This window comes from Asparagus officinalis, chromosome 3 (genome assembly GCF_001876935.1).
Source record: "Asparagus officinalis chromosome 3, Aspof.V1, whole genome shotgun sequence".
In the NCBI taxonomy this organism is placed as follows: domain Eukaryota; kingdom Viridiplantae; phylum Streptophyta; class Magnoliopsida; order Asparagales; family Asparagaceae; genus Asparagus; species Asparagus officinalis.
Genome location: NC_033796.1, coordinates 31,527,173 through 31,548,383, shown reverse-complemented (window position 1 = coordinate 31,548,383; position 21,211 = coordinate 31,527,173). Strand labels below are relative to the sequence as shown.

The 21,211-nt window shown below is 37.5% G+C and overlaps 1 protein-coding gene across 1 annotated transcript; it reads left to right on the top strand.

Moving 5' to 3' along the window:
- Positions 9,752-21,184, top strand: LOC109833663 (DNA-directed RNA polymerase I subunit rpa49). The gene is made up of 5 exons (XM_020401411.1): positions 9,752-10,178; positions 13,630-13,776; positions 14,692-15,024; positions 20,492-20,776; positions 20,917-21,184. The coding sequence occupies exons 1-5, from the start codon at positions 9,801-9,803 to the stop codon at positions 21,076-21,078; spliced, it is 1,305 nt and encodes a 434-aa protein (XP_020257000.1). The 5' UTR covers positions 9,752-9,800; the 3' UTR covers positions 21,079-21,184.

Genomic DNA, 21,211 nt, shown 5'->3' with positions numbered 1-21,211 from the left:
GATATATATCTTGCTTTCTATAGTTATCTGCATTGTCCATGTATATTTTATAAATTAGTTCTTAATTTGACATATTAAATTACTTTTTTTTTTGTAGAAATTTGTTCTTTGACTTTTAGACTGTGTAATCACTATATCATCATTCTAGCATAGAAATGATCTCACTCTAAATGGCTTCAAGCCAATATTTGAGTTGCGCTGAAGTATATATTATTGTTACTATGTGTATATATTTTTTAAGAAAATTATGTCAATACTTTTTAAATAGAAGAGAATATTCTAACCTCTGATATTATAAAAATTAAATGTAGCCAATTGAATGATTAACAAAAGAGAACTTATATCAGAAAAGTATGAATAATAAGATAAAGAGGAAAGATAATAACATTGCCAATAGTACTACAAATAGCAAACTATAATGTAAAGTTAACCTATTTTGTGAAGCCTAACTACTGGCTATACATCGAGATTTTCATATATATACTTTATAATTTATTAAAAATGGTCATATAATCTTATATGATAAAATTGATTTAAAATTAAATAGTAATATTATTATAATATTATTATAATATTATTATAATATTATCATTATTAGGAAACATTCTTCATGAATCGATATGCTCTTTACGATATATAAGCTATGCACTCTAAATTCTTATGTTTTTTATAGAGCCAAAAAGTTTAAACACGAACATCTAACATGTTGCTCTCATAACAGCAAAATCCACTTAGAAAATATGGATATTCTAGATGAGTTATGTATCTTATATACAACACAATTGTCCTAGGCAAGTGAGTTATAATAACATTTTTTATTCATATCATTTTGGGGTAAGATTTGATAGGGCCCTTACATCAAAGAAAAAAGAAATTTTTATATTTAGAGCACATGATGAAATATATCATAATCTCCCTATTCTAATTTCGTAAGAAAATAATTCTTCATACTTTTAGTTTTACTTCTATGATATAGAGAATGAGCTATAAAATTGAATGAGAATATTAGATAATATAAATATAAGTGAAACATCAACTAAACATTAACATGAATATGAGTCAAACCACAACTAAAAATTTAATGGACATATTGCAAGTAAATTCATATGTAAAATTCTTTTGTGAATTGAATGATCATCCATCTTTGGAAGACTTCAAGATACTAATAAATAGAGATGTTGTACTAAATTAATGTGTTTATAACTCACAAATAGTAGATCACGTAGCCACAGTCTGGGTTGAAGGAAACAATGATAATTTTATTTGAGAGATAGATTATTGAGTTGATGATCAATCCCACAAAAAACTTTGTTTTTATTTATTATTTTTACTCTATTTTTATCAACTTAAATAATCATGATATTCAACCACGTGCATTGCACATGCATCTCAACTCATGATATTTAACCACGTGCATTGCACGTGCATCTCAACTAGTATAATAAAAAATCCTAACATTCTGATGATGTCATCTTTCAAGATTCCAAAAATCTTGAGATAAAAATGCATGGAAATCAACAAGCCTTATCAGTCTTATCACTGTTCATCTCAAACATATTCGGCACAACAAGAAAAATTGACCCGCGCATTGCTGCAGCATTTGTGTGATGAAATCGAAAAATAATGTTTAAGTACTTTGCTTAGAAAGTTCTTTCTTAGTTTGTGGATAAAAATGTTTTTAGGATTTGCAATATACGTAAATTAGTGTGAACGAACAAAAAAAATGGTTTAAGCATTTGCTTTAAAAAAATGAGCTTGTCAACAAAAATATTTTTTGGTTTTGTATCATAGATAAATTAGTGCAAAAAAAATTTAAAAAATAACGATTTAGGCATCACGATAATTCTAATGTCTTTTGTAGCTGTATTATAAATAAAGCGAGAAAAATAATTTTTTAAGCATATTAGTGTGGAGAAAGCAAAAAAAAAAGCTTATTTTTATTTAGAAAAAATATTAGCTAAAGTATTTGTACAATACTAATGACTTGGTAGTCATTATGTACACAAATTAGTATGGAGAAAAAAAAAACAAATGCTCAATCGATTTAGAAAGAAATATTTTCAAAAATTAGTCCTCACAACTTTAATAATTTTATATTAGTCCCTCACATCTCGATAATTGTTTATTAGTCTCTCAAATTCTAAGAGGTCTTACAATTGGTCCCTTAATGATGAAAATAACTCTTAGTTATGATTTCTCCTTTAAAACTCATCTTGCTCAAAAAAAATTATTTACAGTTTGGGAATCTAAAGTTTATATCTTTTAACTTTAATACGAAATGTTTTTGGGAATTAGATACCCTAAAGTTCACACCTTTTTAATTTTGATATATCGAGATTTTTTCTTAACACTTTTGTTAAGACAAAGTTTATATCTTGTGGATAAACGTTAGGGTAGCAAATTGTCAAAAAAGGTTTGGGCTATCAAAGTTAAAAAAGACAATTTTTGGGGTATTATAGTGCCAAATAAACTTGTGGGTATCAAAGTTTTTCAAAAAAGCTTAATTTTTGGGGTATCAAAGTAAAAAAGGAGTAATTTTGGGGTATCATAGCGTCAAATAAACTTATGGATATGAAAGTTTCAAATCAGTGTAAACTTTAGAGTGTCAAATTATAAACAACTCTTTAAAAATATTAGATGATGGTATTTTGGATATTGAGAGGTAAAATTGCAATAAGATTAATATTTGATGGAGTAATGAGTAATTATTTAGATTGAGATACTAACATGAAATTATTGAAATTTTGAAGGACCAATATCTAAACAACGCTATGTAAAATACCCTCTAAAAATGCTAAATTGCAAATAAACCTTTAAAAAATATTTTCATCATTGAGGTACCAAATCACAACGACCTTAGAATTTGAGGGACTGATGCTAATATGCAATTATTGAGAATTTGAAGTACTAATCAACAGATCTAACGGGCTAATATGCAATTATTGAAGATTAGAGGGACTTGTGTTAAATAATAACCTAATTTAAAAGAATGGGGGCGCAGAGATTCAAACCTACAATCCTTGGATTGCTTTCTGTGGTTTTTAACCAACTAAGACACTAATTAGTTAAAAAAGTCACAAAAAGATAACTAATAGAACAGTTACTATTCATTTCCACAATAGCTACAGTACTAAACCCCAATAACTTTAGTGTATATGGATATTTCCTTCTCGTTTAACTACCAATGTATATATTGTAACATTTTATTGATTAATTGTATACTTTCTTCGGTCCAAATCGGGTGTGCTTGCAACCTTCGAAAAGTGGGCCAAGACTAAACAGGCCCTAGCTTTGCGTGTCTTTTTTGGGAAAACTTTTGTTGTAGTCCCATAAAATCTCCCTAAATTTGTTTTAAGTTTGGACTAACCCAAATTTGGTTTCCAAACTAAAATTAGTTTAGGATAAAAATGGGTCAGATCCTAGCCTACTTTTTAACAGATTGCCAAATACAACTATAATACTATTAGTGTTATGCCCCCACTTTGCAATTTTGTTGAAAAAAATTTAGTACTTTTCATTTATTATTATTTTTAGATTCTGCATCCTAGGTTTCATATTCTATCCTCTTGTTTAAGTGTCTCATTTAATTCCTTGTTCTTCTCCTTTTTCTCAAATTTTTCTATCTTCATCCCGTTCTTCCTCCAACATTTTACACAAAAGAATTTTAAAATCAAATATAGGATATTTATTACTAAATTATTATGTAATAACTTGAGATTGCAACTTAAGAAGATTATAAGTACTTGTCATGATCTATATACAATATCCAATTAAGTATATTGTATATATCAAATCCTAATGATACTGTTAAACCAATATTTCTGTTAATTTTTCAAATTTGGTAATACAATATAAAATTTGGTATTCTCTAAAAAAAGATGTTGACGCGGAAGGGGGGAAAAAGAAAAACCAGAAGTTATTGATATCTGTTAAAACAATTTTAATTAAGATTTTTGATTTTGTTAATATAAGATAACATCTGATGTTTTCCCAGAAAAAAACATAATTTGATATTTTCAACATTCAATATTGCAAAGGAGCTAATTCATGCAATGATAAGTCATGTTTTCAAGTTTTAATTATGCTACTAAGACTAAGAGCCACCTCCTAAAACCCGTTATAATAAACACAAACAGATGTTGGAACAAGTTGTCCAGAATTACACAAAATGTGCCACATTAGATGCAAGTTTTTGAGGGGGGGTTTAACACAAAATGTGTCACATTAGATTCTAGATGTGTCACATTAGATGCAAACCCTGTTATAATAAACACAAACAGATGTTGGAACAAGTTGTCCAGAATTACACAACATGTGTCACATTAGATGCAAGTTCTTGAGGGGGATGTTTGTGAAAACGGCGAAGGAATTGTGAAAAACGTGAAGAATAACCCAAAACAGACTCCACCACACCCTGGTGTGGTGTCTGCCATGGGTGTGGTAGAATCTGTCCTGCACCACACCCTCTGCCACACCCATGGTGCAGGGTGTGGCAGACTCGTTTTTAGAATCCCAATCAGTTTGGGATTGTGTTTTGCTATAAATAGAGACACGTTTTTTAGGGTTTCCTAGGCTTGGTTTAGGCTTTGATTAAGCATTGATTGGGGGCTATTTGGAGCACAAAAAGAGGTATTTTTGAGCTATTTGTTTAGGGTTTTATTTGGAGAGATTAAGAGTTTTGTTGGTGAGATTAGTTTGTTCCTTCGAGTGATTTGTAATCTCAGTTTGTACTCTTTCTCTATTAGTGAAAACCCCATCCCCCTTGCCCCGTGGACGTAGGCAACTTGCCGAACCACGTTAAAATTGGTGTTTTGTTTGTGCATTAATTTTGGTTAGTTTTGGCCCTCTTTGATCGGCGTTTGGTTTGGTTCCTCGACACGGTTTTCAACAACAATTGGTATTAGAGCACAACAATTGGTATCAGAGCGAGATTATTTTGTTCCTTCGAGTGATTTGTAATCTCAGTTTGTACTCTTTCTCTATTAGTGAAAACCCCATCCCCCCTTGCCCCGTGGACGTAGGCAACTTGCCGAACCACGTTAAAATTGGTGTTTTGTTTGTGCATTGATATTTGGTTCGTTTGGCTCTCTTGGATTGGCGTTTGGTTTGGTTCCTCGACACAGCTTCAGTCACAACAAGTGGTATCAGAGCTCGGGCAACGCTTGGGCTATTTGGAGGAGTAGATCGCTTTGGAAGTTCATCTAGGGCTTCGTTTGGTGATAAAGGTGGGATCTTTTTAGTAAAAATCTCGTCTTTTTCAGTTTGGATCTATTTCTCGTTTGTTTCCGCATTGGTTTGGTGGTGCTTTGAGGATTATGGCCGAGAAAGAAGGAGTTGTGGGCAGTACTTCCGGCGTGAAGACCGTCCAAAGCTTGAATATCCACTCGATGAAGATTGACGTGGAAAAGTTCAATGGCACAAACAATTTTGGACTTTGGCGATGCGAAGTCATGGATGCGCTCAACGCGCAAAATTTGGAAGATACGTTGGAGTTGGACGGGAAACCGGACAATATTGATGAGAAGGTTTGGAAAAAGATGAATCGAACGGCGTGTGGTGTGATTAGGTCTTGTCTCACTCAAGATCTAAAGTATGATGTGATCAATGAGACTTCTGCAAAGAAGATTTGGGAGATCCTTGAGAGCAAGTATTTGACCAAGAGTGTGGAGAATCGCTTGCATTTGAAGAGGAGGCTTTACCGCTTCCAGTTGAAGAAAGGAACCTCCATTGGTGATCACATGAACCACTACACGAAGCTTCTTGCGGATTTGACGAATGTAGATGTGGTGATTGAAGATGAGGACAAGGCGTTGTTGTTGTTGAGTTCCTTGCCCGACGAGGAATATGAGACCTTCGTTCTTACTCTTATTAATGGGAAGGCATCTCTTTCGTATAGTGAGGTCACCGCTGCACTTGTGAATTATCAGCTTCGAAAGAAGGATAAGGAGACTTCGTTTGAGCCGGTAGCGGGGGCGTTGGTCGCAAGAGCAAAGGGTCCAAACCGTAGTGGGAGGTCGCAGTCTAGAGGGGCACATCTTGGAGTTCGTAAGAATCAATGTGCCTTTTGCAAAGAAGATGGACATTGGAAAGCCGATTGCCCAAAGTTAGTTGATCGAGCCGGGAAGAATAAGGGAAAAGCTATTCAAGCTTCAGAGGCGAATGTTGTCAAGGCTAGTGGCAACGATTCAGATTCGGATTCTTCGGGCTACTCGTTATCTGCACTGCCGTCAGTTTGTGTTGCCTACTCTACAGAGTGGATATTGGATTCGGGTGCTACATACCACATTTGCCCTAGGAGGGATTGGTTCTCCAGCTTTCAGGAGTTGGAAAGAGGGGATTTCGTGCTCATGGGGAATGATCACAAATGCTCTATTGGTGGTATTGGTACTGTTCGGATCAGGATGAGTGACGGGGTGATTCGGGAGTTGGTTGGAGTGAGGTTCGTTCCTCAGTTGAAGAAGAACATCATTTCACTTGGAGCTTTGGAGGCAGCTGGCTATAGGGTGACCTTGGCGGATGCACGCTTGAAGGTTACATTTGGGTCCATGATTGTGATGAAGGGCGTCAGAAGAAGAAATTTGTATTATTTGCACGGAAGCACGGTGATTGATAGGGAAATGACGACTTCATCAGATTCGGCTAGACTGTGGCATTGTTTGGTGCTGGGGTATATGATTGGTAATACCGTGCATTGGTTGTTGAGGAGTGCTATGACCTGCAGATTGAAGTCCTGTGAGCACATTAGGATGAGCGAGACCGTGGTGGAGTTTGGCACTTCTATCCATCGAGCGAGGGGTCTTTTTGGTTGATCAGGTCGTTTGGATATCGCAGCAGGTGGAGGGTGATGCTACTTCACGTTGGGTGGAACTTATTCCACTACTCCAGATCATACTGCGTCATTTGGGATTCCAGCTGAGGTGACACAGGTTGGGGATCATTTGATTTCGGATGCAGATGATGGATTGGTTTTGGATTCGGTTGCAGCTGGTGGACATGATTTGGATACGGCCATTGGTTCACCTCATATGGAGGTGTTTGATTTGTATCAGTTTGGGGCCGCTATTAGTTGCAGATCCGTTGGCGATATTGGGGAAGAGTTGCAGACTTTTCTATTTGTTTGAGGGCCTTTGGAGGCTATTTGGGTGAACTATGTGAAGGCTTGATTCCTTGGGCAAGAGGATACGTAGGCAGTCAGTTTTGATGCAGCCGATTTGGTGAGTAGATACCGACGTTTGGGTGAGTGTTCGCACTCCCGTTTGGGTCTCGACTTGTGTGGATGGAGTCCGTTGTCATGAGTCCGTTGCCGTGGCGTACTGGATGCAACAAGTGAGGCATTTGTTTTGGTTGGTGTCGGCTCAGTGTTGGGAACACTTCGCCGAGGTGGAGAATTGTGAAAACGGCGAAGGAATTGTGAAAAACGTGAAGAATAACCCAAAATGCAATTTGCCGAACCACGTAAAATTGGTTGTATCGCTTTTGTGTGATTTGTAATAGATTTTTAGGATCCCTCGACAAGTCAGTCCTAGAACTGATGAGAGGAAGAGCCGATTGTGAAAACGGCGAAGGAATTGTGAAAAACGTGAAGAATAACCCAAAACAGACTCCACCACACCCTGGTGTGGTGTCTGCCATGGGTGTGGTAGAATCTGTCCTGCACCACACCCTCTGCCACACCCACGGTGCAGGGTGTGGCAGAATCTGTCCTGCACCACACCCTCTGCCACACCCATGGTGCAGGGTGTGGCAGACTCGTTTTTAGAATCCCAATCAGTTTGGGATTGTGTTTTGCTATAAATAGAGACACGTTTTTTAGGGTTTCCTAGGCTTGGTTTAGGCTTTGATTAAGCATTGATTGGGGGCTATTTGGAGCACAGAAAAGAGGTATTTTCTGAGCTATTTGTTTAGGGTTTTATTTGGAGAGATTAAGAGTTTTGTTGGTGAGATTAGTTTGTTCCTTCGAGTGATTTGTAATCTCAGTTTGTACTCTTTCTCTATTAGTGAAAACCCCATCCCCCCTTGCCCCGTGGACGTAGGCAACTTGCCGAACCACGTTAAAATTGGTGTTTTGTTTGTGCATTGATATTTGGTTCGTTTGGCTCTCTTGGATTGGCGTTTGGTTTGGTTCCTCGACACAGCTTCAGTCACAACAATGTTAACACCAAATGTGCCGCATTAGATTCTAGATGTGCCACATTAGATGCAAGTTCTTGAGGGGGATGTTAACACCAAATGTGCCGCATTAGATTCTAGATGTGCCACATTAGATGCAAGTTCTTGAGGGGGATCTTAACACCAAATGTGCCGCATTAGATCCTGGTGGGTGTTCCTACCACATTAGATGAAAGGTTTTGAGGGTGCATTTGGAGCAAGTCCGAACTTCATCTGCATTTAATGGCTCAAGATCCTCATTTAGGATGTCAGCTTCTCCAATTTAAATCCTTTTATTCATATATAAGTTGTTTTTTGGTTCCCTTGAAATCCTACTTTTTTTTAATTGTTGCGAAAACATGATAGTTGATTATTTTGGAAATTTTCTTCTATAAGTGCCTACATGGTTTTGAGTGATACACGAAAACCGTAAACTTGAGAACATGATATACGACTTAGAAAAGTTGTATTTATTAATAGAAAAATAAACCTCTAAATAAATTTCTTAAATAAGAATGTTTAAGAGGGACATCTGAAAAAACATGGTTGACTTCTATTTTGTACAAAACTTGGAGGTAGGGATAATATTTTGTCAAACTTTGATGATTCTACTGTCACAACAAATGTTTGGTTGATGACGCTAGAGTTTTTGTTGTTAACTATAAAAAATATAAATTATTTCAATCATTGTTGCACTTTTTCAGAAAAATTATGTTCAACTTAAAAGTGTACATGACAATTAGATAAGAATATAAATGATCTACGACGCTTTCTTTATATTTGGTTTCATTTGTTCATCTTTATTTAAATTAATTTTTTCATATTTTTAGGGTTTTTTTGCAGGCCTGAATTCGACATAAAATTCATTGGATTCACTCAATTTGGATCCATTCTTTTTTCCTCTTCCTCTTTTTTAAGATGAGCTCTCCTTTCACAGAACTAATCTAAATCAGAAATTTTAGTTAACAAAGTTTCCGTTTTTATATGTGAGTTACTGGTAATTATATGTCATACTATTTAAATTTTTAGGCTTGGTTTGATAGGACGGAAGCGAGGAGAGGGAGGGACAAAAATAATATTTTCTTTTGATGAAAAGTTTTTAGAGGAGGAGGTAGAGCGAGGGGAGGGGACGGGAGGGAGAGGATACCACAAAATGAACTAAGATGCTAAAAAGAAGAATCTCTTTAAATTAGGAGGATTTAAGAGGAGAGAAAATAAACTATAAAAACATACTTCACTCCTCCTAAAGGGACGTCCTTCCATACGGCTCATTGCACCTCCCTTCAGCTCACCATCCATCCTCAAAGTCCGTGCACCTCAGGTGTCTTGAACTAGTATTTACAAACGGAAAATGATAGAGGCATACCCTCAACCACACCTCCAACCACACCCCCCTCTCTCATTTGTTACAGTGCACCGGGCTCCACATAAGTCCACATAAGATTTTAAATTTTTAAAATCTTATGTGAAGCCTGGTGCACTGTAACAAATGAGAGAGAATGGTGTGGTTGGAGGTGTGGTTGAGGGTGTGCCCTAGTGCCACCCTTTACAAACAAGTTATACCCTGCGGTCTAAGCGCATAAAACCCAATATAAATACCGACCTTCAACCCTTTCGTTTTCCCTCTCCCCTCAAAAGCCCTAGCCCTAGGAATGGCGGACTCCGATCTAGACGTCGAATCAAATCACCGAACGAAATCAGAAAGGAGAAGAAAGAACAAGAGATCCCTCAACGTCGAGACGTCATATCTCGCCGACAATCCGGACCGAATCGCCCCCGTCGTCGGCTACTTTTCCTCAGGCTACAACCCCTGCGATTCTCAAGAACCCCCTGAGGTTAGGGTACTTAGGAACAGGAATCATCGATCGAGCCGATTGGACCTCGTCGTGAAGCCCAAGGAGTCAAGTGTTGAGTTTGTGGGCAGGAGTTACGAAGGAGAAGCTGCAGTTCATCAGCCGTGTCATTATGCGCTTGGGATTCTTGATAAGGACTCTCAGACCCTAAAAGTTGTCCCAATTGCTGCTAACAAGGTAAAAGTCCTTTTTTTTTACGAATTGCTCATGTTTAACTTGCTCATTGATGTTAAGCTCCTCGGTTGATGTTAAAGATGCAAGATTATTTGCTGAAATGTATCAATTTTCAAGGATTTTGAAAGTTTGGTGATGGATGAAATTTTGTAATGCATGTGACTAACTTTGTGGAAAATGTTGTTAGCAAGGTAAAATGTTCTTCAAAAAGTATTCACGCTATTTGTTTAACTTGATCAGCGGCGTTAAGTGATCCCAGATAATTGTTAAAGATACCTAATTTTGCTGAAATAAGTCAATTTTTGTGTAGCCAAGTGAAATAAGGACTTAAAATGTTTAAAAGGGGTGAGGTTTTGGTATTTATGAGGTTCCAAGCCTTCAATCTAGTTTATCAACTATGGTTTAGTTTTCCAAACTGAATTTTGATGTACCTCATTTGTTAACCATTTTGGGAGGCGAAGTCTATTAATACCCTAGTGTGTAGTGCAGGCATCGAAAATTGCTTATAGGTCTCCACGAACAACTTAGTGTTAAGGAACGACGATGAACGTCACTATCCGGTCCACAGTAGTTCGATTGATGTCGGTGAACGCTTGAAGTGCATCGACGAACTACGTGGACTAACAGAATCTCGGAATAACGAAGGTACAGGCTAATCGGAGCCCCGCGATGTTTACAAAAAGAACAATGCCCTTCGTGTTTCATTCACTCTACAGATGATCCAACCATCGGAGCTGATAGAACTCCTTGTCGGCTTTCCAACGCACTTCGAATCACTCAAATCCGAGTTCGGACGAAGAATTTACAGCGAAAAACAAACTTATACACCATAACGGAGTGTTTCGGACCAACGAGACACCATAAGGTGTCTCGGCCAAGGCCGAGACACCCTAGGGTGTCTCGGATCAAGGGGAGACACCCTAGGGTGTCTCGGATCAAGTGGAGACACCCTGGGGTGTCTCCAACGCAGATTTGGGCTTTTAGGTGGTTTTAACCGCTCCAAACTCCCCCGAGCCTATAAATACAAGTCTCAGGCCCTCATTTTTCAAGATCTGGAATTTTGGAGAATTGGCGAAGCCCTGTCGAACTGAGGAGTGATCGAGTTCTTCAACACAAGAGAACGAAAGTCGTCAGATCTACATCACCCGCATCCAATCCTTAGTATTATCCCGTTGTGGTAATTCTAACAAGAGCAATTATCTCGCTTTTTTCGAGATAAGCGCTTCTGTTTCTAGATCTCCTCGCGGATCGACGAAGCTCTGGACCTGATCTGATTGCCAGATAGTCCACGAATATCGACATCTCCGTCACAGGCTAAAGACCCACGCAAGCAAGAGACGACGAACGGATCTTGTGTTTATTTTCAAGAAAGTTGTAATCTTTTATTCTTTTGTTGTTTGAATTCATTTGTAACGCTTAAAGTTTAATGAAATCAATGACTAAGGTAACTTTCGACGAAAACAAACTGGCGACCACAGTGGAGACACCCTAGGGGTGTCTCCAACGCAGATTTGGGCCTTTAGGTGGTTTTAACCGCTCCAAACTCCCCCGAGCCTATAAATACAAGCCTCAGGCCCTCATTTTTGAAGATCTGAAATTTTGGGAGATTAGGCGAAGCCCTGCCGGATTGAAGACTGAAGGTGCACGGATTTCAGAGAGGAGGAGAGATCGGATCGAGTTCTTCAACGCAAGAGAGAGAGATTCTTCAGATCTGCAGTTCCCCGGGTTCGTTCCTTAAGATTATCCCGTTGCGGTAATCTTAAGAAGAGTGATTATCTCGCTTCGCCGAGATAAGAGCTACGGTTTCTCGATCCCTTCGCGGATAGACGAAGCTCTGCCCAATTTTTCAGCAATCAGATCTGATCGACGGTGGTCCACGGATAAACCCCGGCACAGGCAAAGATCCTACGCAAGCAGAAGACCGATAAATGATCTCTGCGTTTGTTTGATAAAGTTGTAAATTTTTTTGTTTTCATTGTGTAAAAGTCTTATAAAAAGACTGATTTTTGTATTCGTTGTAAACGTCTGAAGTTTGTAATGAATCTCGCAATGAAACAAGCAACTTTCTCCGCAAACATGTAGCTAAACTTTCTGAGACCCAGAATGTGTGTTACCAGAATCTAGGCTTCATGGCAAAATGTTTCCCAAGCAAGCATCTCCTCTACAGCTAGAGTTCTGATTAAAGGTTTTCTTTGCTTTCTTCTTGAGACAAAACTTCAAGATTGTGCCCATCATAGTCAACCAGGTTCAGAGTTCTATTATGAAAATATTTACTGAAGATTTTTGCAAAGAGGTTATCTATTGTGCTTACTAAGTGTTGTTAAGACACAAGCTTCGTTAATGAAACACAGTTTTCCATATTCAGGTGAAATGGAGATTTAGGATGTTTGAGTGTGTGAGAAACTATGCTCTTTATGAGGTTTTATCTTTCACTGTTTTTCTATCCAGTTGAGAAATTATATTGTTTTTATCTGGCTTGTCCGCTGATTTTTTTGCAATTTTTCTCACTTGCTACCTTTGCAGACTACTTTCCTCCCTTCTATGTATTGCTTCAGCTGTATTGGTTGTACCATTTATGGTTTTACACTGTATAACACATGCATATACTACTCTAACAGTACTCTGTCTAATGAATTAACTACATGGATGTAAAATTTAATTTTTTCGGACCTTTGTTGATAGAATTTGTATCTGCATATGTGTATAATCCTTAGTTTTATTTTCACTTTTCTTGTCAGTGAAATAAGTCTTTATCTATTTTTATAAAAATGTATATAAACTGTTTCTTATGGTTCTACCACTTTTCTAGCAAATAATTCTTATGTTCAGATGTAAAATTGTGACTTCACCGTGGTAACATTACATTGCTAATAAATGGGCTGTGATGGAATTTGTTTCCTTGCCTGTCTTGTTACCCGTCAATCTGAAATTGTGGTACTCTTTATTTTTAATTTGCAGGACATGCTCACCTTTAGTTTGTTGCCATTAATTCACTTGCACACATATGTTGGTGTGTGAATACATGCAGTAGTTTGGGTTTATACTGCGCGCCTGCGAAGTTTGATGTTACTGGCATGCATATTCTATCATACTTTGTTCCATGGAGTTATAGTTGGATTCAAAGATATTATCAATTGTTCATGAATGAATCTCAAGAACCTTACAAATTAAGATCTGTTCTTAAAATTAGAGCCCATTCTTTCATGCCATGAAGTAAACTTCTTGGCAACTTGCTTGAATATTTCTTGTTTTTGGATATGATTAAAATAACTATTTCCATTGAATTTTGTTTGGAGTTTGCAATTCTTTGCATTATAGTGTATTCATCAAATTTTTACAATGTTCGCACAAAATTCTTAAGAGTTTTGATATTGTAATATTATTTTCAAAAAGCATGTAACATATCATACGTGGAATTTCAAAGATGATTTGCTTATGTAAGATACCATTGCAGATATTTAGGTTGGAACCAAGAGTAATGAAGAGCCCATCTGTTGAAGAGGCTTCTGAAGTGTTAGAGGGGAGAGTTGATGATGGAAACACAAGGCGGAAGATTTCAGATCTCACAAGTCTTTATGGAACTAAGAAGCAAAGGAACATGGTACGGTACAGCCTAATTGTATATATAATATTAGCTATTCCATGTAAGAAGTATCAATGGAAATTTTATACATCACAATTAACAGGGATCATCTTTTCTTCACCTTATACTTGAAATTTTCTACGCCTGATTCTAGTGAAAGCATGGACAAATTTTCTTTTGTTATCGCTTTGCTTTCATGTTGCCTGTGTTCCTAGAAATGTCATCATACTATGAACATCAGCGTTTCTGCTTGTACTGATGTAGAAAGCAACTTCCCTGGTAATCAGGGTCATCATGCATCGTCTTCAAGAACAATTTGAACTTTTTAATGTTCGGCTTGCTCCTATTTTACAAACCTTGCCCCCGTTGACTACGTGAATTTAGGTTTTTTTCAAGTACCAGTGCGGCTGGCCTGCCATTGATTTTGCATGTGCCTTGCACATGCTTGATGTGAATCTCCGTTTTTTCTGTGCTTCTATACAAATATTATTCCTCTTTCTGTTCTTCCACTCTTTAACCTTGGGATGCTCTATGCAAGTTGATGAGATGAAATATGAGATCTCTTATTAGCATTCGCTGGCCTGTTATCTTCTAATATAAAACATGGGTGCCGAGTTTGTGTAAGAGTAAGATGGGTTTGACATGTTTTTAAGCTTTTAAACTCTGGATTTATCCTCTCTATGTTGCATCTTGAAAAATTATTGGGGCCTTAAAACTTGGGATGGTCTGCTCTATATAGTTCATAACGTTTAATTGTATTCCTTCTCAAAGTGCTTGCTGTACCACATGCCTGTCAAAAATGGTTCTAAAGCTGGCTGTGATTTTAACCTTTGAAGATTCTGTATCAATATAGTGACATTGTCTAGAATATCATGCTTATTCTGTGTTCTAATTCACTAACTTGTTGGTTGATGAAATGTTTTCTTTGTGCAGGACAAAAAATTGAGATTGCTGGCACAACAAACAAATGATCCCTCAGCTCGAGAAAATCTTCCAGATGAAATGCTTAATGTTGACATGAATGATGAGGCACTTAAAGACACCAAAGCAACCATTGGTCCAAATATTCCACCTCATGATCTTTCTGCTGTGACTCCTGAGAAAGCATATCTGTTGGATGAGATTATTCAAAAAGGAGAACGGGATTATCTCTTCGACATTCTAGACCTTTTGAATTCTGGCATTGGTGAAAAACCCAAGTACTGGGAAGAAAATTATTATCCAAGTTTTGTTGTCAATCGGATTCCCAAGCTAAAGGAGGTTCAGGTATATTGCATTGACCAGCACAATATTATCTGCCTTTATTCTTTATTACTCTATCTAGTTGGTTCAGGTTACTCCAATTATCTGATTGTAAGTCTGCAATTTTGTACAATCATCTATATTCAAGAAGTTATCAGATAAATCTACGTGCTCGCACAAACTTGCGTTGACTTCTTCTTGGACCAAATTTACTAGAACTAGAATTAAGAACCATGTTTTATATCCAACCTTTTCCTCTTTGTGGCCTATTTGCACTTTTACACAAACAGTATCCAAGTCGTGAGACGGTGGTGTTCAAATATTTTCCCATAACTGACATGACAACAAATTGTGAAATGAAATGTCATGAGTGCTACTGTTGGTGACAAGTCAAGAGCCCCTAATTTAAATATGGGAGTCAAATAGTTAACAAATTTGATCAGTATCCTTGCTTTTAATTCAAAAATTGGAGTCATCTAATTAAAATTTTATCAGTACCTTTACCTCGGACTTGCGAAGTATACAAAACATTGAGATGAAGGCATTTGTTTTTCCTTTCCATGGTGTCCTTGTGGGTCATACTGCCCAAGATTACTATAGATTCTTTCTATTGTTTATGAAGTTGTCACTTGACTCACTTTTCAGGTAATGTGTTGAATGGAATGAAATTGAGTTAGTCAAGAAATATTCTCTGTTGTTAGAGTATCTCTCATCATCTTATATAACTTTTTAGTGCATCCAGCATCTGTTTATTCTCCCTTTTTTTCTAAATATCTGTTTATTTTCTATTCAACATTCTAAACTTGCCACCTGTTCTTTCCTTCATACTAGGACACATGTCTGGACAACTTCTGAGAAGACATGAAATGAGAAGGACACAAATGGTTTATCTCATAGAAGCCGAGTCCTAAATTCATGGTGGGACATGACCCGATTCACCAACTCTAGTGACCTGGTTTAGAATTCAAAACAGTTAAAATTTTGACAAACAATAGCTATTTTTCAATAGAATAAACAAACAAAAACTAAAAAATTAAGCAAATAAGGTATGCATACCTTAATTGCAACATAATTCTCAAGGTTCTTTTATAGTTATTAATATCAACTAGCAAATTTCTTAAATTTGACTATTGTAATACCTCTAACTCCTACATTTAAGAGCTAAACCTAATAGGCATCACACTCCCTAGCGTACTATATATATCCAGTGTTGTAAATAGCGGCCAATAGCGGGGCTATAGCGGCGCGAATAGCGTTCGCGGCCCTTCAGCGCTACGCATAGGGGTTTCGCGGCTGGCTTAAGCGGGAAAATCCGCTATTCATTTGAATAGCGGGTAAAAGCGGATTTTAGCGGGTTAAAAGCGGGTTTTCACGGTTAAAAGCGGATTTTCGCGGTTAAAAGCGGCTAAACCCTCTATCACACATATTATGATGCTATATTTCTTGAATTTCTTCATAGTTTCATTCATACAACAAGCCTACTAATTGTTATTTACTGATAATACAAGAAATTTACAACTAATTGAATTTTTAGATTTTTTTATGAATTTTCTTATTATTTAGGATATTTAAATATATTTAAATTTAACCGCTATTTGACTGTGCGCTATTTGCCGCGATTTCGCCGCAATAGCCCAATATAGCCTTAACGGTACCTCGCCGCGACGCGCCGCGATCCGCTATCAGCAACCTTGTATATATCTACGCCTCTTACCTAATTCCCAATGAGTGGCGAACCCAAAGTTTTCAGAGGTGCACACCTCACTGCACCTCATGAGCTTTCCTACGCGTGAGAATAGTGAAGCGATCCATATTTGATGTGGCAGCGCCTTTTGTGCCTCGACATGTGCTTCACGTAGGGGCTCATGCTAGGCATAGCCTCGTATTTCTTTAACATTTCAATTGGGTCTTGATACTTGATAACCCATAACCCATATCCCAAAATGCAAAATAAAATTGTTAGGCCTTTATGATAAGCCTAATTGAGGACCATAAGTTATGGTTCAATATTAGTGTTGATTTTTTTTATTTTGAAAATTTATGAACTTCGCTCTATGTTTGATGCATTAGCATTAGAAATTAAAACCTTATTTCATAGTAGATGTTATTTATCTTAACATAATTTTATGTGAAAACAAATAAATATGTTTCTTCGTGCTTGCTTACCCATCTTGAAAAATTATATGCGGTGCGCGCATTGCTTCACTTGGGCGCACACATCGCATTGCTCCTTGCGCATTTATGCATAAAGAGACTGATGCGAAACGAAACAGGGGGTCTATCAGAATCAGCGATTTAATTTAAACAACGCACCGTTTCGTCAAAAAATCATGATATTCGGTAGGAAATTAATTCGAAACGGTTAACATGACAGATGGATTTTAACAAAATTTGTAACGATAGTCATAAACAATTCCAATCTCGAATAATTTAATCGCAATATTAATTATCATTTTCACAAGTTCTAAGATCAATATCAAAATTTAACAGTCACATGTTCAGTTACTCTCAACTCACAATATAATTTAAGCAATGAATATATGATAAGAGTTTAGAGGTAGTATACTCGTGCAATTAACTACTAAAAAATGGGATTAACAGGAAAATAGAGTGAAGAGCCTTATCTGACACCAATACAACATGGCTTAACCTCATTAAATTTCTGAAATTGGAAAAAAAAACCAGGTGAAATTCCTGCGGAAGAGCCTTTTCCTTCGATCCCCAAACCCAAGCTTATCACTGTTCGCCTCCCTCTCCAGATTAGGGCTTTTTGATGCCGTTCTTGTGATCCTTGTAGGATTGGTTGTGGGCCGTGTGGTTCTTCGACTTCTCCATTGAAACCCTGAGATGGAGATCTGAGTGTCGGAGGTGCTTGGGGCGGCGGCGGCTGTTCGACGGTGGGCTGAGGGCGGCATAACGACAACGTGGACGACGTGATGGTGCGGGCGAAGGACAGAATGTCGTCGGTGAGACTGTTCGGAGGTGACGGAGGTCAGGGGTCGTCAGGACTGTTGGAAGGTGGAGGAGAGTAGGGGTGTCAGCAGGGGAAGGAGTTGGGTTTGTGGGGGCTGCTCAGTTAGGAAGAGAGCAGGAGGGTGTTGATCAGATCTGTGAAGGAGGAAGGAGAACCGGTGGTGGGGTTCATGGTGGTTGTAGGGAGTTTGGTGATCTGTTTAGGCGAGGGAGATGATGGTTGCAGGAGGGGAGGCGAGGTTTGTGGGGAAGAGGGGATGGCCGGCGATGGGCGGTGGCTTGGTGGCTTGCGTCAGGTGAAAGGAAAAGAAGAGGGGATGGCCGGCGATGGGCGGTGGCTTGGTGGCTTGCGTCAGGTGAAAGGAAAAGTTGGGCGTTTGGTTGTTGTTGGGCAGAGGAGGAAGAAGAAAGCGGTTGATAGAAACAAACGAGAAGAAAAAAATATTAGCCTAGGGTTTCACAACCAATGGTTTCACACCACAGTTGAGCAAAATAATTTTCATTTTCATCTTTTTTTTTAAATCTCAAATCTGATTACAAATAGTGTTTAAATAGAAAACCAAATTACAAATTTTTTTCAATTCCCTCAAATCACTTAACTACTAAATTTGATCAAAATTCAAAATTCAAAAAAGATTCAAAATTCAAAAATTAAATCCTACCAAAATAGAAAATCCCTCAAATCTTTCACAATTATTAAAATTCAAATACAAAATAGAAATGTCATTATTGTCCTCATCAGAGACTTTGCGCCCCGCATTGCGCCTCGCACGTTGATAACACTGGGCGTATCACGCTTCTGTACCCATCCTGTGAGCTAGAACGAATCACATTCCATGCAGCTATGGATTATTTCGAAATGTTAAGCGTCAGAGGTGTTAACAATAAGTAAAACGTATGGACAGTGTGATGACTTAAAAATTAGAAATTTTAAATGGACTAAAAATAAAAAGCGACGTCTTTACTGTTTAGTCTGTTGATTCCACTCGTTCCTTAGGCATGATTGGCTACTTGAGAAAATTTCTTATTTTCTTATGTCAATTATAAACATGCTACATGATATGAATCAAAATTTAACCTTTAAAGTTCGAAGATGTTAAGGACCTAAGGTAGATATCTAGCATAACTAATGGAGTACATGGTTAGGAATAAATATGCTCAAGACGGTTTAACATATGGTATTGTTCCAATTGAAGATTATATAGGAAGATGATGCAAGCATTACATTACATGGAAGATAAGGACTACTCTAAGATGAGGTATTCAGTTTTATTAGAAAACAAGTTAAGGCCCTAGTTAAGTTATGGAAGTTATAAGAAGCGAATTTACAATTTACTATAACATCAGATGGTTTCAGTATAGGATTGCTTGGAAGACAGATTAATTAGGTTGACTCCACAATTTCGGATGGATATGACGGTATCATGTTTGGGTGACATTAAGAGGGGCAATTTTTGACCCAACCAATGGACCCGATCCGACCCGCTATTAATGAGTACGGGTCAACATATGTGGGTCAGGTCTTACATGGGTCAAGCCGAACTACCCATTCATTAATCGGGTCAATTCTGATCGACACGAGATGATCCATTTAACCCATGTAGTAACCCATTTAATTAACCCATTTAGTAACCCATATAATCCATTTAGTAACCTTGTAGCAGTAACAGCTATTCTTCTCCATCCCCTTCGTTTTCTCTTGTAGAACTCCTCGATTGCGTCTCTTCAATGAAGCTCGAGGGTGAAGCACATGCTCCGATCACTTTGGTGAGTAGGGCTTGGAATATGGCCTCCATGATTGAAATTGGATGGGTTAGGGGGGTTTGGGGTTAGGGTCTCGGATAGGAGCAGATATGGGGATTCTGTCGGGTGGGACAGAGATGAAGCAATGGATATTAAGAAGCTACTGACATTCCTATCACTTTCCCAGCATAAAGCTGTCTCTTGTCAAATAATCCGTTAATATAGTAGATTCTTATTGACATGTGTGCAGATCACATGAATTGTAAATTGATTTGTTTAATTGGATTAATGACATAGTTCAGTGTGTATGCAAACTTTTCATATTGTTGTGCAAAGTTGGAAAGAAAATTAATGATCAGAAAATTTTTATTCATCTATTTATTTATTTATTTTGAGAAAGAAAATTAGTTTGGGTCAGCTTATGTTTTTGACCCCGCCTGATAGCGACCAGCCCTGGTCTGTTAGACACCCCTAGGTGGTGACATTGACACCCTATAGATTAATCTTGCGCAAAGCAGAATTTGAGCATCATCATTATTTTACTTTAGTATATCCGTGGTTTGGGAGGTTAGCATTCAGGTGTTAGTACTTCCATAATTCTGTCTTTAGCCGAGTTCATGTGGCCATTACTCTTATGACTGCTACAGTGATATTGGTATGAAATAGCGGTCAAAACATGCATGAATAAAAATAAAGTATCCTTCCATTTTGGAATGTTTTACGGTAAAAACTACCTCTTGAGTACTCATTAAATGATTCATATTGTGTGTTGCAGAACGAGGAAGAAAAGAAGAAACTGGCTTTTATATTGTCATACATAACTCATCTTGTCAACTTCTGGAAATTAGCAGCATCTAATCGTCGTTCCAAATCTCAAAGTAGTATTTCCGGTGATGCTATAAACAAGTACAAAATTCCTCGCATCGTCTATCAGAAATTTGAGCAATTGTTTATCGATCCAGCATCAAAAGTGCTATCATCATATAAGAAGGAACTCGTCATCGGCTACATCTTAGTGCTCACACTCTTTGCAGACAAGTTTTCAAGCAGCCCATCTGACATTTCAAAGGATTTGGGGAATCTTAGTGCTCACACTCTTTGCAGACAAGTTTTCAAGCAGCCCATCTGACATTTCAAAGGATTTGGGGATGTCTGTTTCAGATTTGAGGTTATGACAAGTTTTCAAGCAGCCCATCTGACATTTCAAAGGATTTGGGGATGTCTGTTTCAGATTTGAGGTTATACTACACGCAGTTGGGGTGTAAACTGTCAAACAAAGCCAGGTTCGGAGAAGTATTCTGGACCCTTCCTGTTCCTCTCAAGTCTGCTGATATGAAGAAAAGGAGAAAAAGGAAGGCATAATTTAGTTAAGCATGTTCGTTTTACTTCCTAAGACCCTTGTCTGTGATTTTGGTGTAGACTATATATATTGGCTATCTTTTTGTTTATTTATATTTTTTTGTTTCCATTATCAAACTATTTTGGGGTAAAATCT

Coding starts and splice junctions, on each gene's coding strand:
- LOC109833663 (XM_020401411.1), top strand. CDS start 9,801: ATGGCGGACTCCGATCTAGACGTCGAATCAAATCACCGAACGAAATCA. Junction 13,777..14,691: donor CTAAGAAGCAAAGGAACATG/GTACGGTACAGC, acceptor TTCTTTGTGCAG/GACAAAAAATTGAGATTGCT. Junction 15,025..20,491: donor CCAAGCTAAAGGAGGTTCAG/GTATATTGCATT, acceptor TGTGTGTTGCAG/AACGAGGAAGAAAAGAAGAA.